Source organism: Mobula birostris, chromosome 8 (assembly GCF_030028105.1).
Source record: "Mobula birostris isolate sMobBir1 chromosome 8, sMobBir1.hap1, whole genome shotgun sequence".
In the NCBI taxonomy this organism is placed as follows: Eukaryota; Metazoa; Chordata; class Chondrichthyes; order Myliobatiformes; family Myliobatidae; genus Mobula; species Mobula birostris.
The window spans coordinates 62,492,646-62,517,940 of NC_092377.1; the positions used below are offsets into that span (position 1 = coordinate 62,492,646).

Here is a 25,295-nt window from a genome sequence, read left to right on the forward strand (position 1 = left end):
TGGAGCAACGTACAAGGAAATAATAGCTCCCTTTTGTTTCTTTCTCCCTTCTGTTTGTGAATAATAAATTACAATTGTAAGTAGAAATTGACCAAACTAAAACATGAGATTTGATCTTCTCTCTTTTAAAAATTTGTTTTGTTTAGGGTTGTAAACTTCAGGATCATGTAGTCAAATTAACTAATCATCTTCAGACTGGTAAACTTACTTCATTATCAATTGGACAAGTTTATTGTGATGTACTACAGCACAAGGATGTTGTCTGTGTGCCATTCTGTAAAACAGAAGAAAGGTAATTGTCTTCTAAGCTCTTATTTGATCATTTAAACATAGATAATTTTAGAGTCCTGAAGAAAGGTCTCGGCCTGAAACGTTGACTGTTTACTCTTTTCCATAGATGCTGCCTAACCTGCTGAGTTCCTCCAGTATTTTGTGTGCATTGTTTTGGATTTCAGCATCTGCAGATTTTTTCGTGTTATAGATAATTTATGTTTGCTCTTTACAATAAGGATTATAAACACTGAAGTTTCAAAACAAAATCTGATTATAGTGGATTCCGGTTAATTGGGACACATCAGGACCAGCACATTTTAGACCAACTAAGTGGATGCCTCAGTTAGCCCACTTTCCATGTTAATAGTTAAAAATATATATAATTAAAGATAAACTGAGTTTCAAATTGTGTATTTAAATGAAATACAGAACAAATTACAACATTACAGTACTATAAAACTGTATTAGTTCCTAATAGTAATCAGTGGAGGAATTCATCCTGTGTATGGAATGAACAAAATCAGTGCACACACTGACTGCAGATAGTGAACTGCCTTTATGCAATGCTATTGAAGATTCCATCCGCCAAATCTTCATGTTCGTTGTAACATTCAAGATGATTTTAATAACTTTGTAGTTCTTAACTTTTTGAAGTAGTGAAGTCATTTCATTTTTCTCTGCCAAGCATTTTTTTTGGCATCTCTAAGCCTGAATGCTTGAAACTGCTGTGAGGAAAACAGTTCTGAATTTTCCTACTGCCTATTCCTTGCCAACTATCAGTAACAAAAATCACTGCTTTTTGAACACAAATGCACACAACTGATGCTGTTTAAAAACTGATCGCTCAAATGACAAGGACCCCTACCATTGGATGGGACTGTGGACCCCAGGTTGGGAACTCCTGTATCATGCCTATCTAAAATTTTCAAATGGTGATTGTATCTGACTCCACTACCTCTGGTAGATAGTTGCTGGATTCAACTGTTCAGTGTTAATGTATTTGTTTTTAAATCCCTGAAATTTCAAAGAAAATGCCATCCTAGTGCCTTAAATTATTCCCTCTTGTTTTTGATAACCCTGTCATGTAGAATTATAAAATTATATGGCTTGGAAAGAGATTATTTGACCCAATTTATTCATGCAGGTACCCTTCTGTGTTAATCCCATCACCTGACATTTGGCCCATAGCTTACTATATCTAAGCAATTGGGTTGAGAGTATCCACCCATCCATGCCTCTACCCCTGTATCAGATCAGCCCTCAACTTCCTTCATTCCAGGGAGTTAAAACAGTCTTCCAATCCAAGCCACATCCTAATAAATCTCCTCTGCGTTCTCTCCAGTGTAATCACATTCTTCCTACAGTGTGTTGACCAGAAATGCATGCAGTGCTCCCAAGTGTGATCTATTTTGTTTTTGTGAAGTTGCAGCATCCCACTTTTTGTATTCTGTGCCAATGAAGGTAAACATGTCATGTGTTTTCAGCTTATCTACCTGTGTTGTCACTTCCGGGGAACTATGGATGTGAACCCCTAGGACACCCGTTCATTAATATTCCCTAACACCCTGCTGCATACTGTATATATCCTACCCTTATTTGACATTCCAACATGCATCACTTCACACGAGTTGGGATTAAATTCCATCTGCTGACCCTCTACTCAAATTTCTGTCTTGTGTATTATCCTGCCATAGCCTTAGACAACCATACTCCCTATCCAGGCCACCACCAACTTGCTAATCGTACTCCCTACATTCATGTCCAAGCCATTAAGAGGTTCATGAGAATCCTGTCTATCATTCTATTTGTTCATACTATTTAAGATAATTTGTACTATTTGTGGTGATGTTGCATTTCAGTTGTGTTCATGTAAGATATTATCTCACTTCAATGTTTACATTTAATCTATTTATACAATTTTAACATCCTGAATGGAAATCTATCACAGTAATTCATTTGGCATCTATTCAATTTGAATCGTTGTAACATAGATTCCAAATAATTTGAAAATATTTTTAATAATAGATGTTTAATTTGTAATAACACAGCTCAGAGTATTCCAAAGTTTTGTTTGTTTCTACCTCTCCTTATGTAGATGTTGCTTCATGTGCTGGGTCTTTCCAACATTTTCTTTTGTTTACCTTTCCAGCATCTGTGGTATTTTTATTTTATTTGCTGAAAGTAATATTTTCAGAAAAGTATGTTATTATTGCTACTGCTTATACTCATACCTCAGCAGGAACGTAGTGTAGCAATCATAACTAATATTCATGGAGATACAAAGCACAAATGCAAATTGTCTATGAGGCTGCTGATGTTGAGAGAGTCTAATTGGTGTTTGGGTCGCTTTTTTTTAAGAAATATGGGTATGTGAATTTTTAAAAGGACACATACTTCCTATTGCATGATTTTAATATACCAACCAGTCTTCCATGAGTTCAATGCAGATGTCCAATAGATGCACAATTTCCAGTGAAGCATGTATGAGTACTTTATGGTAATTGAATCAAGATGGCTAAAAATATCAACAGAAGATTCAAGGAGATGCGTGGTTGGAGGAGACACAGGGTGTCAAAGGAAAAGGCAGAAAAAGCATGAGGATAGAGATGCTTCTAATTGTTGAGTGAGCATCCAGTACATTGCAGTACTGACTAATAAGATAAAACTTTATTTATCCCAAAGGAAATTGTTGTTGCAAGGTTGCTCAGTCAGAAATATATACTTTAAAATACAAAATGTAAGCATTGAGGTATGAAAAAAATTCAGGATGTGTATTAAAAAGTAAATGAAAAATACAGATGTGCAATGAAACCAGAGACTTGTATACTTAAGGAGGAGTTGTAGAGTCTTGTAGCCACAGGGAGAAAGGATCTCCTGTGGGGTTCAGTGGTGGACCTTGGTGGAATCAGTCTGTTACTAAAGGTGCTCCTCTGTCTGTCCAGTATGTCAATGGAGAGGGATTGCCCATAATGCTCTGCAGCATCCATCTGTCAGATACAACCACCAGGCAATCCAGTTCCACCCCCAGAACAGAACCAACTTTCTTGACGAGCTTAGCGATCTTCTTGGCATCAGACAGCATAGAATAGAATACTGGCCATCACTGAGTCATAGAACATACTGATCGGAGAATCCTCAGGAAATACAGTTGGCTCTGTCCCTTGTGTTTTCGGTCCAGTCCAGTTTCTTGTCCAGATGAGTTCCCACGTATTTGTAGTCCCAGATGACTTCTACATCCGTTTTCTTGATGGAGGTGGGAATGCAGGTTGTTTTCACCTTCCTGAAGTCCACCACCAACTTCAATTGACAAAAGGACTGCACATCAGCAGAATGCCATTTTCCCTTTTTTTTTCGCTGTCAGTCTTCTCTTTGGATCTCCTCCACTCAAATGAACAAATGTTTATCACCTATAGAAGGAAAATTACATTTGACTAATCTGCCGGATTTCTTTGAAGTCATGATCAATAGATAAGATGAAGGGAGCCAATGCCAGATTTATGAAAGACTTTCAATAAGGATTCACATTTATTAATTAGCAACGTTAGTGCATGTGGAATTGGGTGTATTGATATGAATTGCGAATTGGAAAATTAAAATGGGAATAAATGTATTTTCTAAGGATGGTGAGCTGTGACTAGTGGAGTACCCCAGGGATCAGTGCTTGGGACTCAGCAATTCATAGTTGATATCAATTATTTATTTGAAGAATCAAATGCGTTTGGGAAATGATACTGATTTAGAGATTCTGAGTAGAGAGTTGGATGCAAAAAAAGTTTCAAGTGAATGTGGTCAAAAACATGGGATGGACAAGAATGTGACAATTGGAATTTAATGTGGGGAAAATGTGCATTAAATAGAAATGCACAATTCTTTCAAAATGGTGAGTAATTGAGTAGTGCTGATTTTTGGAGAATGACAGGTTCTCTCATGCACCAATCACAAAATTAACATACAACTGCAATATATGATTTAGGATGACAAGCAGCATGTTAATCTTTATTACAAGAGGATTTGAATACAGCAGTAAACAAATCTTAGAGGTTGCATAGAGCCTTGGTGTGACCACGCTTGGACTGATGTCAATGGCTTAAGACTTTACTCATTTCTCTTCATATCAGAATTGGCTTGATGATAATGATTGAGTTAAAGATATGGGGTCTCAATGTACAGCTGAGTTGGTGGTAAGCAAGGCAAGTGCAATGTTAGCAATCATTTCAAGATGACTGGAATATAAAAGCAAGGATGTAATGCTGAGATTCATAGCTTTATCATACCACGTTTGGAGTATTGTGAGCAGTTTTGAGCCCCATGTCTAAGAAAGCATGCGTTGACATTGGTGAGAGTTCAGAGGAGGTTTACAAGAATGATTTTGGGGATGAAAGGGTTCACATATCAGTGTTTGAACGGACTTGGCCTATACTCACTGGAGTTTAGAAGGAACCAAATGAGAAGGGATCTCACTGAGACCTAATGAATATTGAAAGGTATAGAGTAGATGTGAAAAGGATGCTTCCAGTATGGGGAGATAGACCGGAGGGCATCGGCTTAAAATAAAAGGGCATCCATTTAGAACAGAAATGAGGAGAAAATTCTTTGCCAAGGAGTGGTAATGTATGGAATTCATCGCAACAGATTGTCGTAGGGACCAGGTCATTTATACTTAAAGTGTTAGTTGATAGATTCTTAACTTGTAAAGATGCCAAAAGTTATAGGGAGAAGGCAAAAGAATAGATTTGAGAGAGAATAACAAATCAGCCATAATCTTGATGGGCTGAAATGCCTAATTCTGCTCTTGTTCCTTCAGGAACATTCTGATATTGATGGCTAACAATCTATCAAGATAACTATGTTTGAAGTACAAGATCTGTTCTAAACTTATTCGGTTTAGTACAGTGGGGTGTCCTTGCTGTGAATGCTGTGATTTACCTTCACATTTTTGTTTTGCAATGTGATTGTACTTAAATATTACTACAGTACAGCAATAGGTACAGGTAGTGCAGCTACCTATCTCCAAGTTTCAATCCTGAACTATTTTGGTCCGATACCAATAATAATAAATTAATGTTACATTTCTAGTAAATTGATTTCTTGAAATAGTTTCTCCCAGAATAATCTGTGTGATTGGTAGTTACACAGCGTGCTTTTTAAAAAATAGATTGTTTCTATTATAAAAAAAATTCAATCAGATTTTCTTTTTGCAGTAATGGAATTACAAATCTTTCTGAAGAGAAGGATCTAGATTCTGAAATCTTAGTAGAACCCAATTCATGGAGGGGACAGAAAACTGGGGATGTCACATCTGTAAGTATCTGCACTGATGAACGGTAGCTTTTCTGATAGGTGAAAAATTGGTATTTTAAAAGTGATGTAATATTTTATGTTTGAAATTGTTTATGACATACTGTATTCATGACAGTTTATGACATTCATTTTACAAGAATCCTCTGTTGTATAATACTTTAATATTATATGTAGCATGTTGTCAAGGTTTTGTAAAGTACTTTTGTTTCAGTACTTTTAAAATTTCTGTCTATTATTTAGCAAAAAAGACAGGCAATTTGCAAACAGATGATTACAAAACGTGATATGGTGATATTTACAGAAGGTATGATTTTGGCCATTGAACGTTTAGTAACCTTTTCCACTAGAGCACGTTGGAACTATTAATTGGGATATTTTCAATCAAGCATCTTGTGTTGGCTGTCTGTAATGTGTCGGCATTAACACTGGATTTGTGCTTTATTTAAGTGAAATACAAATTCCCATTAGTAATGAGAATCATGTGATGGTACAGTCGTTAGTACTACTGCGTAATGCCCCGTGGACCCAGGTTTGATCCTGACTTTGGGTGCTGTCTGCCAGGCATTTACACTTTGTCCATAGTGTTGTATGGCGTTACATTGGTTACTGTTGTTTTCTGGTGAGTTAATTAGCAACTGTAAATTATCCTTGGTGTAGATAACTGGCAATAGAACCGATGAAGAATTGATGGGCATATGAGAGAGAATAAGTTTCAGGGTTATAGGGAAATAAGAAAAACAATGAATTTTTCACAGTTGGCATAGACCTGATGGTCCAAATGGCCTTCTCCTGTGTCTTGATAAAAAAAGCATTGAAACTATAACCTCCTAATTATTCCTCTGTTGTGTTTCAGCAATTTTTCCTCCTTTAGGATGAGAGAATAACATTTAGGACAAGACTGAGTAGTAGTAAAAAAAGTTTTTCGAGAAAACAATTCTGTTGGGAATATGTTTCAAATCAGTGACTCTCCAAATCCACAAGGTTATTTTGCTCTAGTGTGAATTAATTTACTTATTTTAATAAACTAATTTTTAACACTTAGACTGAAATTGACTTCTAATTCTTATTTGGTCGGCGGAACTAACTTTGATTTACAATATGCAATGTCAGTTGTTTAAGTATAAACCATGAGATAATCATCAACGGTGGTTTGATGGATTTCAGCACTTTGGAACTTTTCAGAACATTAAAAATCAGTCTACAACCAAACAGGGTTTATTTACGGCTTTGGATTCAGTTAGCAGCAATCAAAACAACTTACCACATTCAGTACTTTATGCTGAACTTCAGAAATTAACACCAGAAATTTAAGATGTTCATTGAAGGTTTATCTACAATACTCAGAATTATTTGAATAGAAACCATTATAATGCTAAGTATATGCTTATGGGTATCTTGTAATTTTTTTTGCTGGTTTCATAATCTCTGAATTCCTTTTATAGTTTTCACTTTTGAAAAACTGGAGTTTGCAGCTGGTAGGTTAGTAATTAACATTTAGTCCTAGAATAGTAATGCATGTTAACTTTAAAGTGTTGAAGTATTCGTTGAGTTGAGTTGCATGTAAATAATAAATGCTGGAATGTTAGTTTTATAGGTTACGTTTCAAGTTTTCTTCATCAGGCATAATAAGCATTTAACCTCTGTCAATGAGAGCATTCTCAATGACGATACATTGCATTTATGTATCACCTCCAATGCAGCAAAAAACTGGAAGTTATTGAAAGAATGTAATGTAATCACAAAAAAAATTAATACTGAGCCAAAAAGCTTGATTTGAAGTGTCATCCACCATCATCATAAAGGAGCAGAATATTTAAATATAGAGAAGCTGCTAGTGGGGAGGCTAAAGAAATGGACATCTCATAAACATAGTTCAAAGACATAGTTCTTTTACCAGCATTCCTAACTGGCAATAATTTATTTTTCCCTCCACAAAGCAAGATGTGAAACTAATCATTTCAAGTTCTTTGTCTCAAATTTCTGCGAGAGGTATAATTTTTGGTGAGCCACCCTTACAACAAGTTTCTTGTCCTGGGCCATTAGGTAATGCCATTTCTCATGCAGCTTTCATGTTGAAGCATGCAGGGCTACATGGGCCACATTGATTTGGGAGCACAGAGTTAGGACACCTGTCAGACAGATGTATTGCTTGCATTCATTCTTTGACAATCCCCTGCACCGCCCACTAAAGATTTCTGACTTATTTAGCCACACCCCACTCCTTGCCCTCCAGTCCTGATCAATAACCACTGCACTTCATCTTGTAACCTGCATGTCTTTAATGCACTGCCCTCTGATGCTGTGATTGGACCTATGGCCACCAATTCCTGGATCTTTATGACCAAAAAAATTGTTGATTCTGAAAATGTGGAATGCCCAAAAGAGATGTTGGAACCCAGAAACTATGCCACTCTTGCAGATCTATTGGATGGCACTAAAATATGCAGGCAACAAAGGACTTGGAGGCTTACAGGGCAAAAACACAAGCTAGGAAGGAAAGAAGGCAAAGTGAGATGAAGTTGAGATGTTGTTATGATGGAACTAATGCAGATTGGTGAGCATGTAAGATATTTTGAGTGTCACCACAGGCAGCAAACTTCTAGATGAGTGCCCATTTATCAAATGTATATAATGGGCAAATAGAGCATTTGAGAAATGTAGTAAGAACTTAATAAATGTAGTAAGAACTCATGGTCTGAGCTGATTGTGGGGCAAGAGGTGAAGTCTTGTTAATAAAGTGAGTTTGATGAAGGAAAAGTAGCAACTGACTTTACTTTTTATGATATTTGGCAGAGATATCAGCTGTTCTGAGCCTTTATGCTGACACGCAATAGAGGTGTTGAGAGGTGTTATTAGAGCACATGGAACTGAATCTCCTCTTGTATAAAGTTGTTGACTGCCTACTTTGTGCCTTATTGAGAAACTTCTCGATCAGGGTTTTCCAACCTGGGCTCCATGGTTCCTTGCTTAATGGTAATGGTCCATGGCATGAAAAAAATTGGGAGCCCCTGTTCTAGATTGTTTACTGTCAACATTCAAGATGGTTTAATGTCATTTCCAATACATGAGTTTAAAGGAGAATGAATTAATTATTTCTTTGGATACGGTACAGAACAAAAGAAACTACAGTAAGATAAAGAACAAAGTAATAAAAATATATATAAATAGATAGCTACACACATTAAAGTTGCTGGTGAACGCAGCAGGCCGAGCAGCATCTCCAGGAAGAAGTACAGTCGACGTTTCGGGCCGAGACCCTTCGTCAGGACTAACTGAAGGAAGAACTCGTAAGAGATTTGAAAAAGTAAATGGATAGCTTATAAACATTGAGTGTATGTACATAAAGTGACAGGTAGGTAGGAAATGATGAAGTAGTGGGTGGAAGTGTTATTCAGCCTTGCTGCTTGGAGAACCCTTGCTTTTGAGTCTGGTGGTCCTAGCCTCCTCTGTAATGGGAGTGGGACAAACAGTCCATGAGCAGCGTGACTGGGATGCTTCATTATATTGTTGACCTTTCTCTGGCACCTTTTGGTAGATATGCATGTGTCCTTGATGGCAGGTAGGCTGGTGCTGGTAATGCATTGGGCAGCTTTCACTACCCATTGTAGAGCCTCCTGTCTGCCACAGTGCAGTTTCTGTGCCATGCAGTGATGGAGCTTGTAGGATGCTCTTTATTAGTCATCTGCAGAAGGATGTGACTACTGATGCGCATTGTGTGGGGGAGGCGGTGTGAGATCTTCACTTCTGGGAGTTTGAAACTGCTCAGCTTCCACTGTCACGGATGTAGAGAGTGGTGTGAGTGGTGCAAGTCCCCCTGAAGTCGATAATCATCTCATTTTTGTTGACTTTGAGGAAGTGGTTATTTGCCTGGCATCAGGCCTCGAGTTCTTCCATCTCCTCCCTGTAGGCTGACTTACTTTGTAATAAGACCCACCACTGTCGTGTCATTGGTGAACATGACAATATGATTACATGGGTATTTGGCCGTACATTTGTGTGTGTGCAGAGTGGACAGCACACAACCCTGTGGGGCACCCGTGTTGAGAATGATGGGGAGGGAGGTGCTGTTGTGCATCCTGATTAGCTGAAGTCTGTTGGTTAGAAAGTCCAACATCCATTTGCAGTGGTGAATTTAGACTGATGAGTAGGAGTTAAGTACAGTGTTTGTTAAGTTTAGTGATTTATGGAGCTTCTCTGGCCCTCACACCCCTGTTGTTTTAGGGAAGATAAATTACACTAGCTTTTTGTTTGGACAGCATCACCTCAGTGGAACAGTGGACTGCAAGTATATGTTATCTTTTAAATAGGTAGCCTCTCAAACTCTCAAAATTTGCTGATACCCCTTAAGGAGCTTGTCTCAGTGGATATCTTTAAGTAGTGACCATTGGCACTGAACTAAAGTGCATTATAATATTTCTAAAAAGTAAAAGCAATCATCACTACAATCAGCCTTCTCGACTGGGTGTTGCATAATGAATCAGATTTGATGAGGGAGTTTTAAAGTAAAGGAACCCTTAGGAGTTCATAATATGATAGAATTCATCCTGTAATTTGAGAGGGAGAAGCTATTGTCAGATGTATCAGTACTACAGTGGAGTAAAGAGAATTAAAGGCATGAGAGAGGAGCTAGCCACAGTTGATTGGAAGAGGTCACTAGCAGGAATGACAGCAGAGCAGCAATGGCTGGAGTTTCTGGGAGTAATTCGGAAGGTGAACAATACATACATCCTAATGAAGTATTCTAAAGTGGGATGACACAACCATGGCTGACAAAGGAAGTTAAAGATAGCATAAAAGTAAAAAAGAGGGAATATAACAAGAGTAAAAATTATTGGGGAGTTAGAGGATTGGGAAGTTTTCAAAAACAAACAGAAGGCAACTAAAAAAACCATAAGGAGCGAAAAGATGAACTACGAAAGTTAGCTAGTGAATAATATAAAAGAGGATACCAAAATTCTTTTCAGATATATAAAGAGTAAAAGAGAGGCAAGAATGGACATTGATTCGGTGGAAAATAATGTTGCAGAGGTAGTATTGGGAGACAAAGAAATGGCGAACAAACTTAATAAGTATTATGCACCAGTCTTTACTGTGGAAGACACGAGCAGTACGAGCAAGAGTGTCAGTGACAGAAGTAAGTTTATTGCTTGGGAAGCTGAAAGATCTGAAGGTTGATAAATCACCTGGACCAGATGGACTACATCCCAGGTTCTGAAAGATGTAGCTGAAGAGATTGTGGAGGCATTAGTTATGATCTTTCAAGAATCACTAAATTGTGGCACGGTTCCGGAGGACTGGAAAATTGCAAACATCACCCCATTCTTCAAGAAGGAAGGGAGGTAGAAGAAAGGAAATTATAGGCCAGTTAGTCTGAACTCAGTGGTTGGTAAGATGTTGGGAGTTGATTGTAAAGGATGAGATTTTGGGGTACTTGGAGGCACATGATAAAATGGGCCTAAGTCAGGTATAATTTCTTTAAGGGAAACCTTCCTTGATAAATCTGTTGTAATTCTTTGAGGACATTACAAGCAGAATAGGCAAAGGAGAATTAGTGGATGTTGTGTACTTGGATTTTCAGAAGGCCTTTGACAAAGTGGCACACATGAGGCTGCTTAGCAAGATAAGAGCCCATGGTATTACACGAAAGATACTAGCATGGATAGAGGATTGATTGATTGGCAGGATGCAAAGAAGAAATAAAGGGAACCCTTCCTGATTGACTGCTGGTGACTAGTGGTGTTCCACAGGGGTCGGTATTGGGACCGCTTCTTTTTATGTTGTATGTCAATGATTTGGTTGATGGAATTGATGGCTTTGTGGCCAAATTTGAAGACGATACAAGGATAGATAGAGGGACAGGTAGTGTTGAGGAAGCAGGGAGACCGCAGAGGACTGTGATAGATAAAAAGAAAGGGCAAAGAGGTGGCAGATGTAACGCAGTGTTGAGAAGTGTATGGTCATGCACTTTGGTAGAAGGAATAACAGCATAGACTATTTTCTAAATGTGGAGAAAATTCAAAAATCTGAGGTCCAAAGGGTCTTGGGAGTCCTTATGCAGGATTCCCTAAAGATTAACTTGCAGATTGAGCCAGTGGTGAGGAAGACAAATGTGATGTTAGCATTGATTTTGAGAGTTCTAGAATATCAAAGCAAAGATATAATGCACTGGTGAGCCTCACTTGGAGTATGTGAGCAGTTTTAGGATCCTTATCAAAAAATGATATGCTGACATTGGAAAGGATTCAAAAGAGGTTCATGAAAGTGATTCAGGATTGAAAGCCTTATCATATGAGGAGCGTTTGATGTCTCTGGGCCTGGACTCACTGGAATTGAGAAGAATGAGGGGCGATCTTATTGAAACCTATTAACTGTTGAAAGGCCTAGATAGAGTGGGTGTGGAGGAGATGTTTCCTATCATGGGCAAGTCTAGGACCAGAATGCACAACCTTAGAATAGAGGGATGTCCATTTAGAGTGGGGATAAGGAGGAATCACTTCAGCTATTGGTGGTGAATCTGTGGAATTCATTGCCACGGATGGCAGTAGGGGCCAGATGATTGAGTATATTTAAGGCAGAGGTTAATAGATTCTTAAATAGAATCTAAGGCGAGAATAGGTTATGGGAAGAATGCAGGAGAATGGGGTTGGGAGGGAAATGAATTAACTGTGATCAAATGGCAGAGCAGATTAGATGGGCTGAATGGCTTAATTCTGCTATCTATGGGCCTCTGACTTTCCTCGGGGACACACAGACATTAGGCCTCTGACTTCCGGACATATCAGCCCAGGGCTTCAACCACTGGGTCAACTCCTAGACTTCCTAACTTTAGTCTTTGACATTCGGGCTTTGATATAGGAGTCAACCCCAGGACTCACTGATCACCGTACCCTTAACTACAGGCCTCGCACAGACCTCTGACCCCTGTACTCGCTGACTTTGGGTTTACTGGCCCTCATGCCTCCTGCTCATACTGACCTCCAGTCCTAGGACGGCTTGCTAACCTGATGGGTCACTAGCCCTTGTTTACAGGGCCCACCGACTTCGGTCATTGACAATTGAGATCACTCTTTCCTCTAACTGTTTAGTTACTGCCCTTGACCTCAACTCTCCCTCCTTTATCCCTAAACTTACTCCATCTCCCCATGCTGTCCCCAGAACCTTCCCTACAAATGTAAGAAAACAGCCAAGTCTGATCTACAACCTTGATGGACATCCCAGCCTGGCGTCATCTTGATCAGAAACTCATGAATAAGAACTATTACCCTCTACCTGTAAGCAACTGCAATATGGTGGATGACATTGTTATTGTATCTTTATGGATAGCAGACTGGAAAATACTCAACTGAGATAATGTCCCACTGTAAACCAACAATTGATTTAACTTGCTTGAATGAACAGTACAGTTTTCTCAGTGAAACAATAACTCAATTAACCCTTTGAATACAGACTTATTTAGTTGGAGCTGTCTGGTTTATATACTATAAAAGCAACATATTGTTATGAATCTTCTCTGTGTGAGGGGGTCATGAGTCAGAAATACTACTTTTTCCTAAAATGAATCTTTGTATGTGTTTGTGTGAGTGAGAGAGAGAGAAGGTACTGAGTACATCAAATAAATTAATGTAGCTATCTTTGGATTCCAATTCTGAAGCTCACCATATATGCAAGAGGCTGTAATGTGGTGAGAGAGGAAGAACTTCTAACTTCCATTAATTGCACTGCTAATCCCAAGAATCCAATTCACAGTCCTTTGCCCTTGCAGTGTATTGTGTATAAAGCTAGACAGGGAGTTAAACACCTTCTTAAAAATCACCCGTCAGAAGCTTTCTTCAGGATTTTTAATGAGAAAACTTTGTGAAACTGCAGAAAGTTAAGTAAAACACATAATAGATTCAATACAGAATCGTTGCATGCCTGAATATAGTGGTACAGGTTGAGTACCCCTTATCCGAAATGCCAAAATCCAAATTTTTTCTTTGAGTGTTGGCATAACATTGCAAATGGAAAATTCCACAAGATGCTAGGAAGGTCCCCAGACAATATACAGGTCTTGTGAGAAGTGACCTCACATATGTAATGAACAGAAGTTAGTGAAAAATAGAAAAACACTGTATAAAGTGAAAAATGAAGATCCCTATTGTGTATCATCATTGTTGGACTGAATGTATGCTGCCGAACGGTATGCTAGCCATGAAACAAGCAAAGATCTATCACGACGAACTGATAATTGAAGGTAGTTGTGAATATTCAGCAGAAATTTAAGAAAAGTCATGGCCTTAAAAATTTTTAAAGCGCCTGCTGAGCAGTAAAGTCTAGCAGCAAAACAAGTCTACGATACTGATTGTTTTCATACCTCTCACATAAATGTAAAAAAAGTAAAATACAAGTACAGCATACTGTAACTTTTTAATCAAAGCACAGCATCATAGGTGGAGACTGAAAGCCCACAGTTGTTTGTTGCTGATTGAGTTATTCTCCCAATGCTGCTGTGCTGCTTTTATTACTCCACACATTACCTTTTCATTAGATTAATGCTATGTAATAATTTTTACTGTTAACTGCATAAGTGTAATCCACAAGGTTAAGGCAAAGACTGTTTGCCAGCAGCACATAAATTCAGAGTCGGAAATGATGACAATCACAAGCTATGTCATTATATATCCCAAAAACTGAAAAAATCCAAAATACTTACAGCCCCAAGCGTTTTGGATAAGGGGTACTGTACCTGTATTATCAATTATTCTCACAATCAGCATTAAACAAGGTAATACACACATGCAACATAATATAGCTATGCCGTGGACTACAGTGAACTCATGGCACAACGATAACAATAGTGATGAATGATAAACCTAATACTTCCTTCAAAGTACACCTATTAAATGCTTACCAATATTAAGAAAGCTTAGGACTCACAGATATTGCTGTTTCAAGGACAAATAAAGAGTGGGTGAAGAACCGTGTTTGTTGCAAGTTGAAATCCAAATTAAATCATGCAAGAAATGATGTAGAAAAAAACAGCTTACAAATAAGAAGTGATGTTTGTACAAAACAAACTACATGCAACATAAATAGCATTTCGATAGGCAGATCACAATATTTCCTTAAGTTTGTATTTAACTACATATTATATTTTATTAAAATTAGCAAACATTGAACAGTTTTTTATTAACAACCTGGTTTTTGTAAAAAAAAAATCATATCATGTTTGCTGTGGTTACAGCTTTAATATCTGCAGATTTTACAAATTAAATTGCGTGGAATTGCATGTTTTTATCAGACCAACTCTTCACTTTAAAGAATGGGAAATGCCTTAACATAGTACAATTATTAACATCATTCTGTTGGTCACTGCCAATTTCAGCATGTTTTCATCAACAATCTGAGCTGAAAAATGTGTGAAACTTCATTGACAGCTGTGATTCTTTTATAATATTGCTTTTGTTCATTCCAGTTTATTTCAACGTAAATTAAAAAATTTGTACGATTGATATGCTTTTTTCAGTCACTGATTGGAGTAAGTGTGTATTGTTCTTAAAGTCTTGTAAAGTTTGGTATATATTAAGTATTGTATATCCTCTTAAAACTAACCTCAACTAGAGGCATTGCTGAACATCCAAAAACACTGGATTAAATTATTTCTTTTTAGAAGCAACAAGCATTGTATTCTGAAGATGAAGAGTACACCACAGGTTCAGAAGTAACTGAGGATGAAGTAGGAGATGAAGAAGAATTGACAAAAAAACAAGGTAAAGATGCATATTTTGAATGCAAGTGAACAATGTCACAAAACATTCACACATCCTCACAAAACTTGCATTCAATAACTTTTCTATAAAGTAATTCTTATGATTAGAATAATTATGACATTAAAATGAAAATTGATGGTGCTAGTGAATAGCTCATGGTATGACAAAAGAAAATATTTTTTTAAAATATCAGTCTTGATACAAAAACAATTAAATCATAACTTCTAGGTGGAAGATTCAGTAATGCACCACAGTGAGGTGTAATTCATCCTTTACAACTGTATTGATTAAGCATTCTTGTTTATTTAAATAATTGCAAGTTATATGTATAAATACGTGAATTGCCTATGTCATCACACTACCGTGTGATACAAGCATACCTCACTTAAAGTAAAGATGAAGTTAGACCCGCATTCTCAGACTCCTGTGTCTTCCTTTGAATTAGTTCAATGTTTTGAAGCTGCAAAACGTACTAACTTTTAGCCTATGCATGGGATCATGCTTTGATGTTACTGGTACTTGAAGTTTTCAGTCCAGACAGTATCCAAGCTTTTAAGTTTGCTTTCTCCCTCCTCCCACGCAGGTACAAGAAAGTTTAAGAAAATTACTAATCGAGCAAAGAAGCCAGCAGCATCTCCTACTACACAGAAAAAAGATAAGGTAAAGATGGAAGATAAAAATGATATGTGCCAGAAATATTCTACTGCATTTGTTTCTAATCAGACCTTATTTAAAGATTTCTATTGAACACAAGCAGCAAATGTCCCAAGTTCCTTGATGGTAGTCCAGGACAAGAAGGTATAATCATAAATTAGAGCTGGGTAATTTAGTGATGGCACCACCACCCACCAGGAAGAGTAGAAATATGTAACACACTCTCTTCAATAATAGTTTGTGTGTGAAACTTGGAAGCGGATCATTTTACTTGAGTAAAATAGGGAAGGGTGGCTTTGACGATCAGACCTGACATTGCGTTAGGGAGGGCGGAATTAGACGAGCATTGCATGAATGGTTGATGTGTCAGGGTCAGGAGCTGGTGGAGTGGGAGTCAGGTTGATCCTGCATGATACGAAGTTGAGGCAGATAGGAGCATCAGGACTGTATTATCATAAATATAAGGATGGGGGCGGGGTAAGTGAAATCAGATTGTCATTGTGTAAAGAGAAAGGAAATATGGTTGGTATATGGCCAGCTGAGTGGATGTGGGAGTTGGGAATTCAGATTTTTAACAGGTGGCATTGCAAAATCCCATTTAGCCTCAGGCTTGTGTATTGGGAGAGAAATTGTGCAGTGTAGCCAGATTAGTGAAGGTCAGTTATCTATTTGCCTGGAAAGCATTTTTATCAAGCACTGTGAAGGTAAGTCCATTTTGTTCTGGTAGTTCCTACTAATGAGCAGTCCTGGGACAGTGTCATCCAAGTTCTCAGAAGTATTGCATAGCTGTGTCCAGAAATTAAATTGCACTCCTAACTGAAAAAAATATGGAAACAGAGAATGATGAACAGGTCACTATTTAGTGTTGTGGAATGGATTTTAAGGGCTGATTGGCTCGTAGCATCATTGTTTATATTTACTTTTAATAAAACCAACCCAAATGGGTCTTTCAACGAAAAGCTTTTTATTACAATAAAGTTTTATTTTGTTATTCCAGGCATCTGCTCGAGATGGATCTCCTTTCATGTAAGTACCAAATTTGAAGTTTGTAAAAAGATTATACTTTTGTATAATCTTAGCTAAGAAAGTAGACCATTCACCAATGGACTGGCTTGACTCTTGCTACCAGAAAACAACAGCTTGTGTTCTTACTGCATTTTCTACAGTAGGAAAAAATCCTATAGCAGTGAATGCTGTAAGTACTGAGGCAGCCATGAAGAAAAATCAAAGGAAGATTCCTTGGGAGAGATGATCAAAAGCTTGATGAGAGATGATGTTCTACAGACGGTCAGGAATTGGAAACATATGTCAGGAAGAATTGAGATAATAAGCAAGGTGGATTTTATTTGGGACAGAATATGGTCAGTAGAATTCCCCTGAAGGAAATCGTGCTGACTTTGGCCTATTTTATTATGTGCCTCCAAGTATTATGAAATATTACCCTACATAATGGACTCCAATGTCTTCCCAACCACTGAAGTCAGGCTAACTGGCCTATAATTTCCTTTCTTCTGCCATCTTCCTTTCTTGAAGAGTGGAGTGTTATTTGTAATATTCCAGAATCTAGTGATTCTTGAAAGATAATTATTAATGTCTCCATAATCTCTTGAGCTACCTCTTTCAGAACCCTGGGTGTAGTCACTATGGTCCAGGTGACTTATCTAACTCCAGACCTTTCAGCCTTCTAAGCACCTTTTCCTTAGTAATAGCAACTGCACTCAGTTCTTCCCCCTGACACTCTTGAATTTGTGGCATACTGTTAGTGTTTTCCACATTGAAGACTGATGCAAAATACTTATTAAGTTTGTCCACCAGTTCTTTGTCTCCCAATACTACCTCTCCACCATCATTTTCCAGCAGTCTGATATCCAATCTTGATTCTCTTTTAATCTTTGTATATATGAAAAACCTTTAGTTTCCTCTTTTACACCATTGGCTTCTTTATGCTCAAAATTAATCTTTTCTCTCCTTATCACTTTCTTTTTGTTGCTTTCTGTTGGTTTTAAAAGCTTCCCAACCCCCTCCCCCCCTAAACTTCTACTGACTTTTGCTATATTGTATGCCCTCTCTTATTTTTATGCCCTCCCTTGTCACCCATGGTTGGCTCATTCGCCCTTTACAATACTTTTTCATCTTTGGGATGCACCTTCCGAATTGCTTCCAGAAACCCCAGTCATTATTGTTCTGCTATCATCCCTGCTAGTGTACCCTTCCAATCAACTTTGGCCAGCTCCTCTCTCCTGCCTCTGTAATTACCTTTACTCCACATTAATACTGATACATTTGACTTTAGCTTCTCCCTCTCAAACTGCAGGGTGAATTATATCATATTATAATCACTGCCTTCTCAGGCTTCTTCTACCTTCAGCTCCCTCATCAAATCAGGTTCATTACACAACACCCAATCTAGAATACCCTCTCCCCGAGGGGCGTCAACCACAAACTGCTCTAAAAAGCCATCTCACAGGCATTCTGCAAATTCCCTCTTGAGATCTAGCCCCAACTTGATTTTCCCAATCCACCTACACAATGAAATCCCCCATGACTGTCGTAACATTGCCATTTTCAACTGCTTTTTCTATCTCCCATTGTAATTTGCATTCCACAACCTGGCTACTTTTGGAGGCCTGTATATAACTCCCATTAGAGTCCTTTAATCCTTGCAGTTTCTTAACTCTACTCATGTGGATTCCAAACCTCTAAGGATCCTCTTTCTAAGGATTTGATTTCATTTTTACCAAAAGAGCCACCCCAACCCCTCTGCCGACCTGCCTGTCCTTTCAATACAATATGTATCCTTGGATTTTAAGCTCCCATCTATGATCTTTTTGCAGCCATGACTCAGTGATGTCCACAAAGTCATACTTGCTAATCTCTGTCTGTGTAACAAAATCATCTACCTTACTCTGTATACTGTGTGCATTCAAATATAACACTTTCAGTCCTGTACTCGTCACCATTTTCAATGTTGCCCCCATGTTACACTTTAGCTCATTTCAGTGACTGCAATTTTGCCTGATCATCTGTCTGTCTTTCCTCACGGTCTCACTACACACTGCATCTGCCCCATCTTCAGTCCCTTCACCCTGGTTCCCACCACCCTGTCAAATTAGTTTAAACCCTCCCCACTACCAGCAGCAAACCTGCCCACAAGGATATTGATTCTCCTCGGGTTCAGGTGCAACCTGTCCTTTTTCTGTAGTCATACCTTCCCCCAGGTGCGATCCTCATGATCCAGAGATCTGAAACTCTGCCCTAGGGTTTTGCTCTAGCATTTGCGTAGATCTTAATATTGGATGACAATGCTGATAATGCAGTGGAAGTAATGAACAGAGCAAGGTGTCATCAGGCCAGGAGCTAAGGAATGGAGCAGCATTGAATTTAAGCATGGTTACAAGTTTTAGAGAAGATATAAATATCCTAAGGGGATATAATATGTACATTGATGTAATTCAGTTTCTTTTGTTTAGGGTTGGTTTTCAGAAAAGCAAGTGGGATTCTCAGCGTTCAATGAGACATAATCAGGATGCCCAAAGAGAGGAAGGTACATTAATCACTACTTACAATGTATATCAATGTTTAACATAATGGATGTCTTTCATGGCATCAAACAACTCAGTACTTAGTACATTTTAGCTTCAACTTACTTTGCACACGCTGGTCACTATTTCCTAATACTTTTGCTATAGGGCGAAATTTCCGTTGTTTTCAATTTAACAGTAATCACGTTTGTAGAAATTAATACAGGAGCAGAATCAAATATTTTAAGTTAATGCAGGCTTTACCTTTTAGATCAACGAAGGATAGTTGAAATAATTGGACATCTGACAAAGGTTAGGTATGGAGAAAAAATTGGTCGCACCAAGGCAAAAGAAGGAAAAGAGGTGAGTTGTTATTAGAAAAAAATAACATGAAAATTGGTGATTGATCCTATCTGTTAATCAGTTAATGAAATTAGATGCAAAAAATCTCCTGAGCATTGTTTTATGGTTGTGTTCATGGAGTCATCAGTAATAGGAAAGTTTATTAAAAACACGAGAAACGAAGGAACACATACGAGGGATCAAGGGATCAGAAGTGGAGAGAGTGAGCAGTTCAAATTCCTGGGTGTCAAGATCTCTGAGGATCTGACCTGGTCCCAACATACTGATACAGTTATAAAGAAGGCAAGACAGCAGCTATACTTCATTAGGAGTTTGAACAGATGAGTATGTCAACAAATACACTCAAAAAGTTATATAGATGTACCGTAGAGAGCATTCTGACAGGCTGCATCACTGTCTGGCATGCGGGTGCGACGGCACAGGACTGAAAGAAGCTGCAGAGGGTTGTAAATTTAGTCGACTCCATCCTGGGTAATAGCCTACAAAGTACCCAGGACATCTTCAGGGAGCAGTCTCTTAGAAAGGCAGCATCCATTATTAAGGACCTCCAGCACCCAGGGCATGCCCTTTTCTCAATGTTACCATCAGGTAGGAGGTACGGCAGTCTGAAGGCACACACTCAGCGACTCAGAAACAGCTTCTTCCCCCGACATCCGATTCCTAAATGGATGTTGAACCCATGGACATTACCTCACTTTTTTAATATATAGTATTTCTTTTTTTTTGCATGATTTTTAATCTATTCAATATGCATATACTGTAATTGATTTATTTATTATTATTTTGTTTTTCTTTTTCTTCTATATTATGTATTGCATTGAACTGCTGCTGCTAAGTTAACAAACTTCATGTCGCATGCTGGTAATAATAAACCTGATTCTGAGGATCTGCAGATGCTGGAAATCCAAGCAACAAGCTGTTGATAGAGAAGTTTATTTTGGGTTGTGATGGGGGAAGCAAAGATCTAAATTTTTGCCTCCTCTTGTTTAGATCACATTTTTAAGTGGTAGGAGCTTGCTGTTCATCAAATATTTCCAACAGGGTTTAAACTGGATCTTATTCAGTTTATTGCTTAGTGGTAATTGAGTGCATGAGTTTGGTAAAACAAATCCCTCTGAGATGAGCTTTAAACAATTGTTTCCATTCATTGAAACTTGAGAAAAACGAGTTGACCTTATCCATTTAAGAAAAGGGGAAAAATATTTGTCTTTCTAAAGGCATTTGTCTTTCCAGAACAGTAATAAAAAGTTATTTGTGCTTTATAAATAATGTATAGTTAAGAACAACAGGTCTGCTCTATCTAGTGGAGTGCACATCCAATGGCGTGTGGAAAGTTGTGACCACTTCCTGCATTTGTGGTTGTCTTGGTCACTGGAAGTTTCTGGCTGTAGCAGCAGTTGGATTTGCTGTAGCACAAAGCCAAGGATTTTCTGGATAATACAAATAGGGAGTCATATCAAAACTTAAATATGTGTGCAGACAGCTGGCATAACCTTAAAGCAATTATATACAGGCTTCCCAACAGTAGCTGGGATGTGGACCACAGATTACAACGAGAAATAGAAAAGCTGTGTCAAAAGGGGAATGTTATGATAGTCGTGAGAGATTTTAACATGCAGGTCAATAATGGATCTCAAGAGGTGGCTTTTTAGAGCAGTTTGTCATTGAGTCTACTGGGGGATCAGTTATACTAGATTGGGTATTATATAATGAACCAGAGACGATTAGGGAGCTTAAGGTAAAAGAACCCTCAGGAGATAGTGATCACAATGTGATTGAGTTCAACTAGAAATTTGATAGGCAGAAAGTAAAGTCTGGCATAGCAGTATTTCACTAGAGTAAAGGAAATTACAGTGGTAGGAAAAAGGAGTTGGCCAGAGTAAATTGGAAGATGCTGGCAGGGATGACAGCAGAGCAGCAATAGTGAGAGTGTCTGGGAAAAATGAGGAAGGTGCAGGACATGTGTATTCCAAAAATGAAGAAATACTCAAATGGCAAAATAGTACCACTGTGGCTGACAAGGGAAGTCAAAGCTAATATAAAAGCAAAAGAGAGGGCATACAACAAAGCAAAAATTAGCTGGAAGACAGTAATGGGAAGCTTTTAAAAACCTACAGAGAACAATTAGAAGAATCATTTGGAGGGAAAAGGTGAAATATGAAACAATATCCAAGTGGATGGACCGCTAATGGATATAGGATCACTAGAAAATAAGGTCAAAGAAATAATAATGGGGGACAAGCAGATGGAGATGAACTAAGTGAGTATTTTGCATCAGTCTTCACTGTGGAAGACACTAGCAGTGTGCCAGATGGTGAAGGGTGTGAGGGAACAAAAATGAATGCAGTTACTATTACAAGGGAGAAGGTGTTCAAAAAGTTTAAAGACCTAAGTCGCCCGGTCCAGATGAACTGCACCCTAGGGTTCTGAAAGAGGTAGCGGTAGAGATTGTGGAGGCATAAGTAATAATTTTTCAAAAATCATTGGACTCTGGCATGGTGCCAGAGGACTGGAAAATTGCAAATGTCACTCCAGTCTTTAAGAAAGGAGGAAGGCAGCAGAAGGGAAATTATAGACCAGTTAGCCTGACCTCAGTGGTTGGGAAGATGTTGGAAGTCGATTGTTAAGGATAAGGTTATGGAGTACTTGGTGACACAGGACAAGATAGGACAAAGTCAGCATGGTTTCCTTAAGGGAAAATCTTGCCTGATGAACCTGTTGGAATTCTTTGAGATTACAAGTAGGATAGATAAAGGGGATGTAGTGGATATTTTAAATTTGGACTTTCAGAAGGCCTGTGACAAGGTGCCCTACACGAGGTTGCTTACCAAGTTAAGAGCCCATGGTATTACAGGAAAGTTACTGGCATGGTTAGAACACTGGCTGATTGGTAGGAGGCAGCGAGTGGGAATAAAAGGATCCTTTTCTGTATGGCTATCAGAGACTAATGGTGTTCTGCAGGGTTCGTTGTTGAGACTGCTTTTTATGTTGTATATCAATGATTTAGATGATGAAATAGATAGCTTTGTTGCCAAGTTTGCAGATGACACAAAGATTGGCAGAGGGCAGGCAGTGTTGAGGAAACAGGTAGGCTGCAAAAGAATTTAAGACAGATTAGGAGAATGGGCAAGAAAGTGGTAAATGAAATACAATGTTGGAAACTGCATAGTTATGCACTTTGGAAGTAGAAATAAATGTGCAGACTATTTTCAAAATCAGAGAAAATCCAGAACTCTGAGATGCAAGGGGAATTGGGAGTCCTTGTGCAGAACACCCGAAAGGTTAACTTGCAGGTTGAGTCTGTGGTGAGGAAGGTAAATGCAATGTTAGCATTACTTTCATGAGATCTAGAATACAAGGGAAGGGGTGTGATGCTGAAGCCTCACCTTGAGTAGAGTGAACAGTTTTGGGCTCCTCATCTAAGAAAAAGTGTGCTGGTTTTGGTTCAGAGGAAGTCCGCAAGTATGATCCCAGGAGTGAAAGGGTTATCATACGAGGAGCATTTGAGGGCTCTGGGGCTGTACTCACTGGAATTTAGAAGGATGTGGGTGGGGGATCTCACTGAAACCTTTCAAATGTTGAAAGGCCTGGACAGTGCAGATGTGGAAAGGGTGCTTCCTTTGGTGGGGGAGTCTAGGACAAGAGGGCTGTGGAGGCCTTAAATAAAAGCAGGGATTAATAGGTTCTTGATTGGACACAGCACCAAAGGTTACGGAGAGTGGGGCTGAGGAGGGGAAAAAAGCATCAGCCATGATTGAATGACCAAGCTGACTTGATGGGCCAACGGCCTAATTCTGCTCCTATATTTTATGGTCTAAGAGTACAGGAGCCTGGTTCTGGGTGGCTCAGAAAGGATGAGCACAAAGTCATAATCGTGGATTTAATGGACAACTATTTCTAAGGTCATAGATATATTTCCTTACAACCTAGGAGATCATTTGCTGGTTCACACAATTTTATTTCCCCACTTTTCCTTGTTGCCTATATACAGAAAGCATTGGAGATCAGAATTGAACCTGGGCTCTGGAGTCATGAGGAAGTGGTTATACAACCCTGCTACTGTGTTGTATCAAGATGCCAGGATAATGTGTTGTCTCTCTGGCATCATGATCAAGGATGTCCACTCAGTAGCTGAAGGGATAAGGAAATGAGTCTGTGGTCCACACAGGCACCACTGTCCTTGGTAAAAAGAGATGAAATCCTGCAACTGAATTTGGAGAAAAAAATTAAAAAGTGGGGCCTCTAAAAGGTACTAACCTCTAAAATACTACCAGTGCTAGACGCTAGTAAAGATATAAATGGCAAGATAAATAAAGACACAGAAACTGTAGGTGCTGTAATATAGAGCAAAATCTAAGCAGCTGGAGAAACTCAGTGCAGCAGGAGGCATCTGTGGAGCGTAGAAGGTTGAGGGGAGACTTGATAGAGGTGTTTAAAATTATGAGGGGGATTGATAGAGCTGATGTGGTTAGACTTTTTCCATTGAAAGTGGGGAAGTTTCAAACAAGAGGGAACTTCTTTATTCGGAGAGTGGTAGCTGTGTGGAATGAGCTTCCAGCAGAAGTGGTTGAGGCAGGTTCTATGTTGTAATTTAAAGTTAAATTGGATAGATACATGGACAGGAAAGGTATGGAGGGATATGGGCTGAGTGCAGGTTGGTGGGAATAGGATAGGGTAAGAGTTCGGCACGGACTAGAAGGGCCGAGATGGCCTGTTTCCATGCTGTAATTGTTATATGGTTATATGGAAAAGGAATAGTCAAAGTTTCAGATAATTAAGATGTAGCTGCAGAGGTGGCTTTAGTCTCTAACTGGAGGCTTGTAACTCGTAGTGTGCCACAAGGATCGGTGCTGGATCAATTGTTGTGTGTCATCTACATCAATGATCCGTATGCTAAAACAATAAACTGGATCAGCAAATATGTCAATGATACCAAGATTGGAGGTCTAGTGAACAGAAAGGAAGGCTATCAAAACTTGCAGCAGGGTCTGGACCGGCTGGAAAAATGAGTTGAAAAATGACAGATGGAATTTATTGCAGGGAAGTATGAGGTATCCAAGCTAGCGAAGGACTTGCATAGTTGACAGTAAGGTACTGAGGAGCATGGTAGAACAGTGGAATCTGCAAATGCAGATTCATAATTCCTTGAAAATGATGTCACAGCTAGATAGGGTTGTAAAGAGAGCTTTTGACACATAGGCCTTCATTAAGTCAAAGTATTGAGTACAGAAGTTGGGATATTATGTTAAAGCTGTATTAAGATATTGGTGAGGCCAATCTTGGAGCACAATGTACAGTTCTGGCCACCAACCTATAGAAAGATATCAATATGATTTTATTAAAGAGTACAGAGAAAATGTACAAGGATGTTGCTGGAACTTGAGGACCCAAGTTATGGGGAAAGATTAAATAGGTTTGGGCTTTATTCCCTGGA

The 25,295-nt window shown here is 38.6% G+C and overlaps 1 protein-coding gene across 1 annotated transcript in view; it reads left to right on the top strand.

The window, feature by feature from the left end:
- sanbr (SANT and BTB domain regulator of CSR) overlaps positions 1 to 25,295 on the top strand; it is a 60,003-nt gene that overhangs the window by 29,206 nt on the left and 5,502 nt on the right. Inside the window, 7 exon segments of the mRNA XM_072265299.1 lie at positions 147 to 292; positions 5,475 to 5,574; positions 15,224 to 15,323; positions 15,907 to 15,983; positions 16,975 to 17,003; positions 19,448 to 19,521; positions 19,770 to 19,861. Of these exon segments, the coding sequence (XP_072121400.1) occupies positions 147 to 292; positions 5,475 to 5,574; positions 15,224 to 15,323; positions 15,907 to 15,983; positions 16,975 to 17,003; positions 19,448 to 19,521; positions 19,770 to 19,861 (618 nt within the window).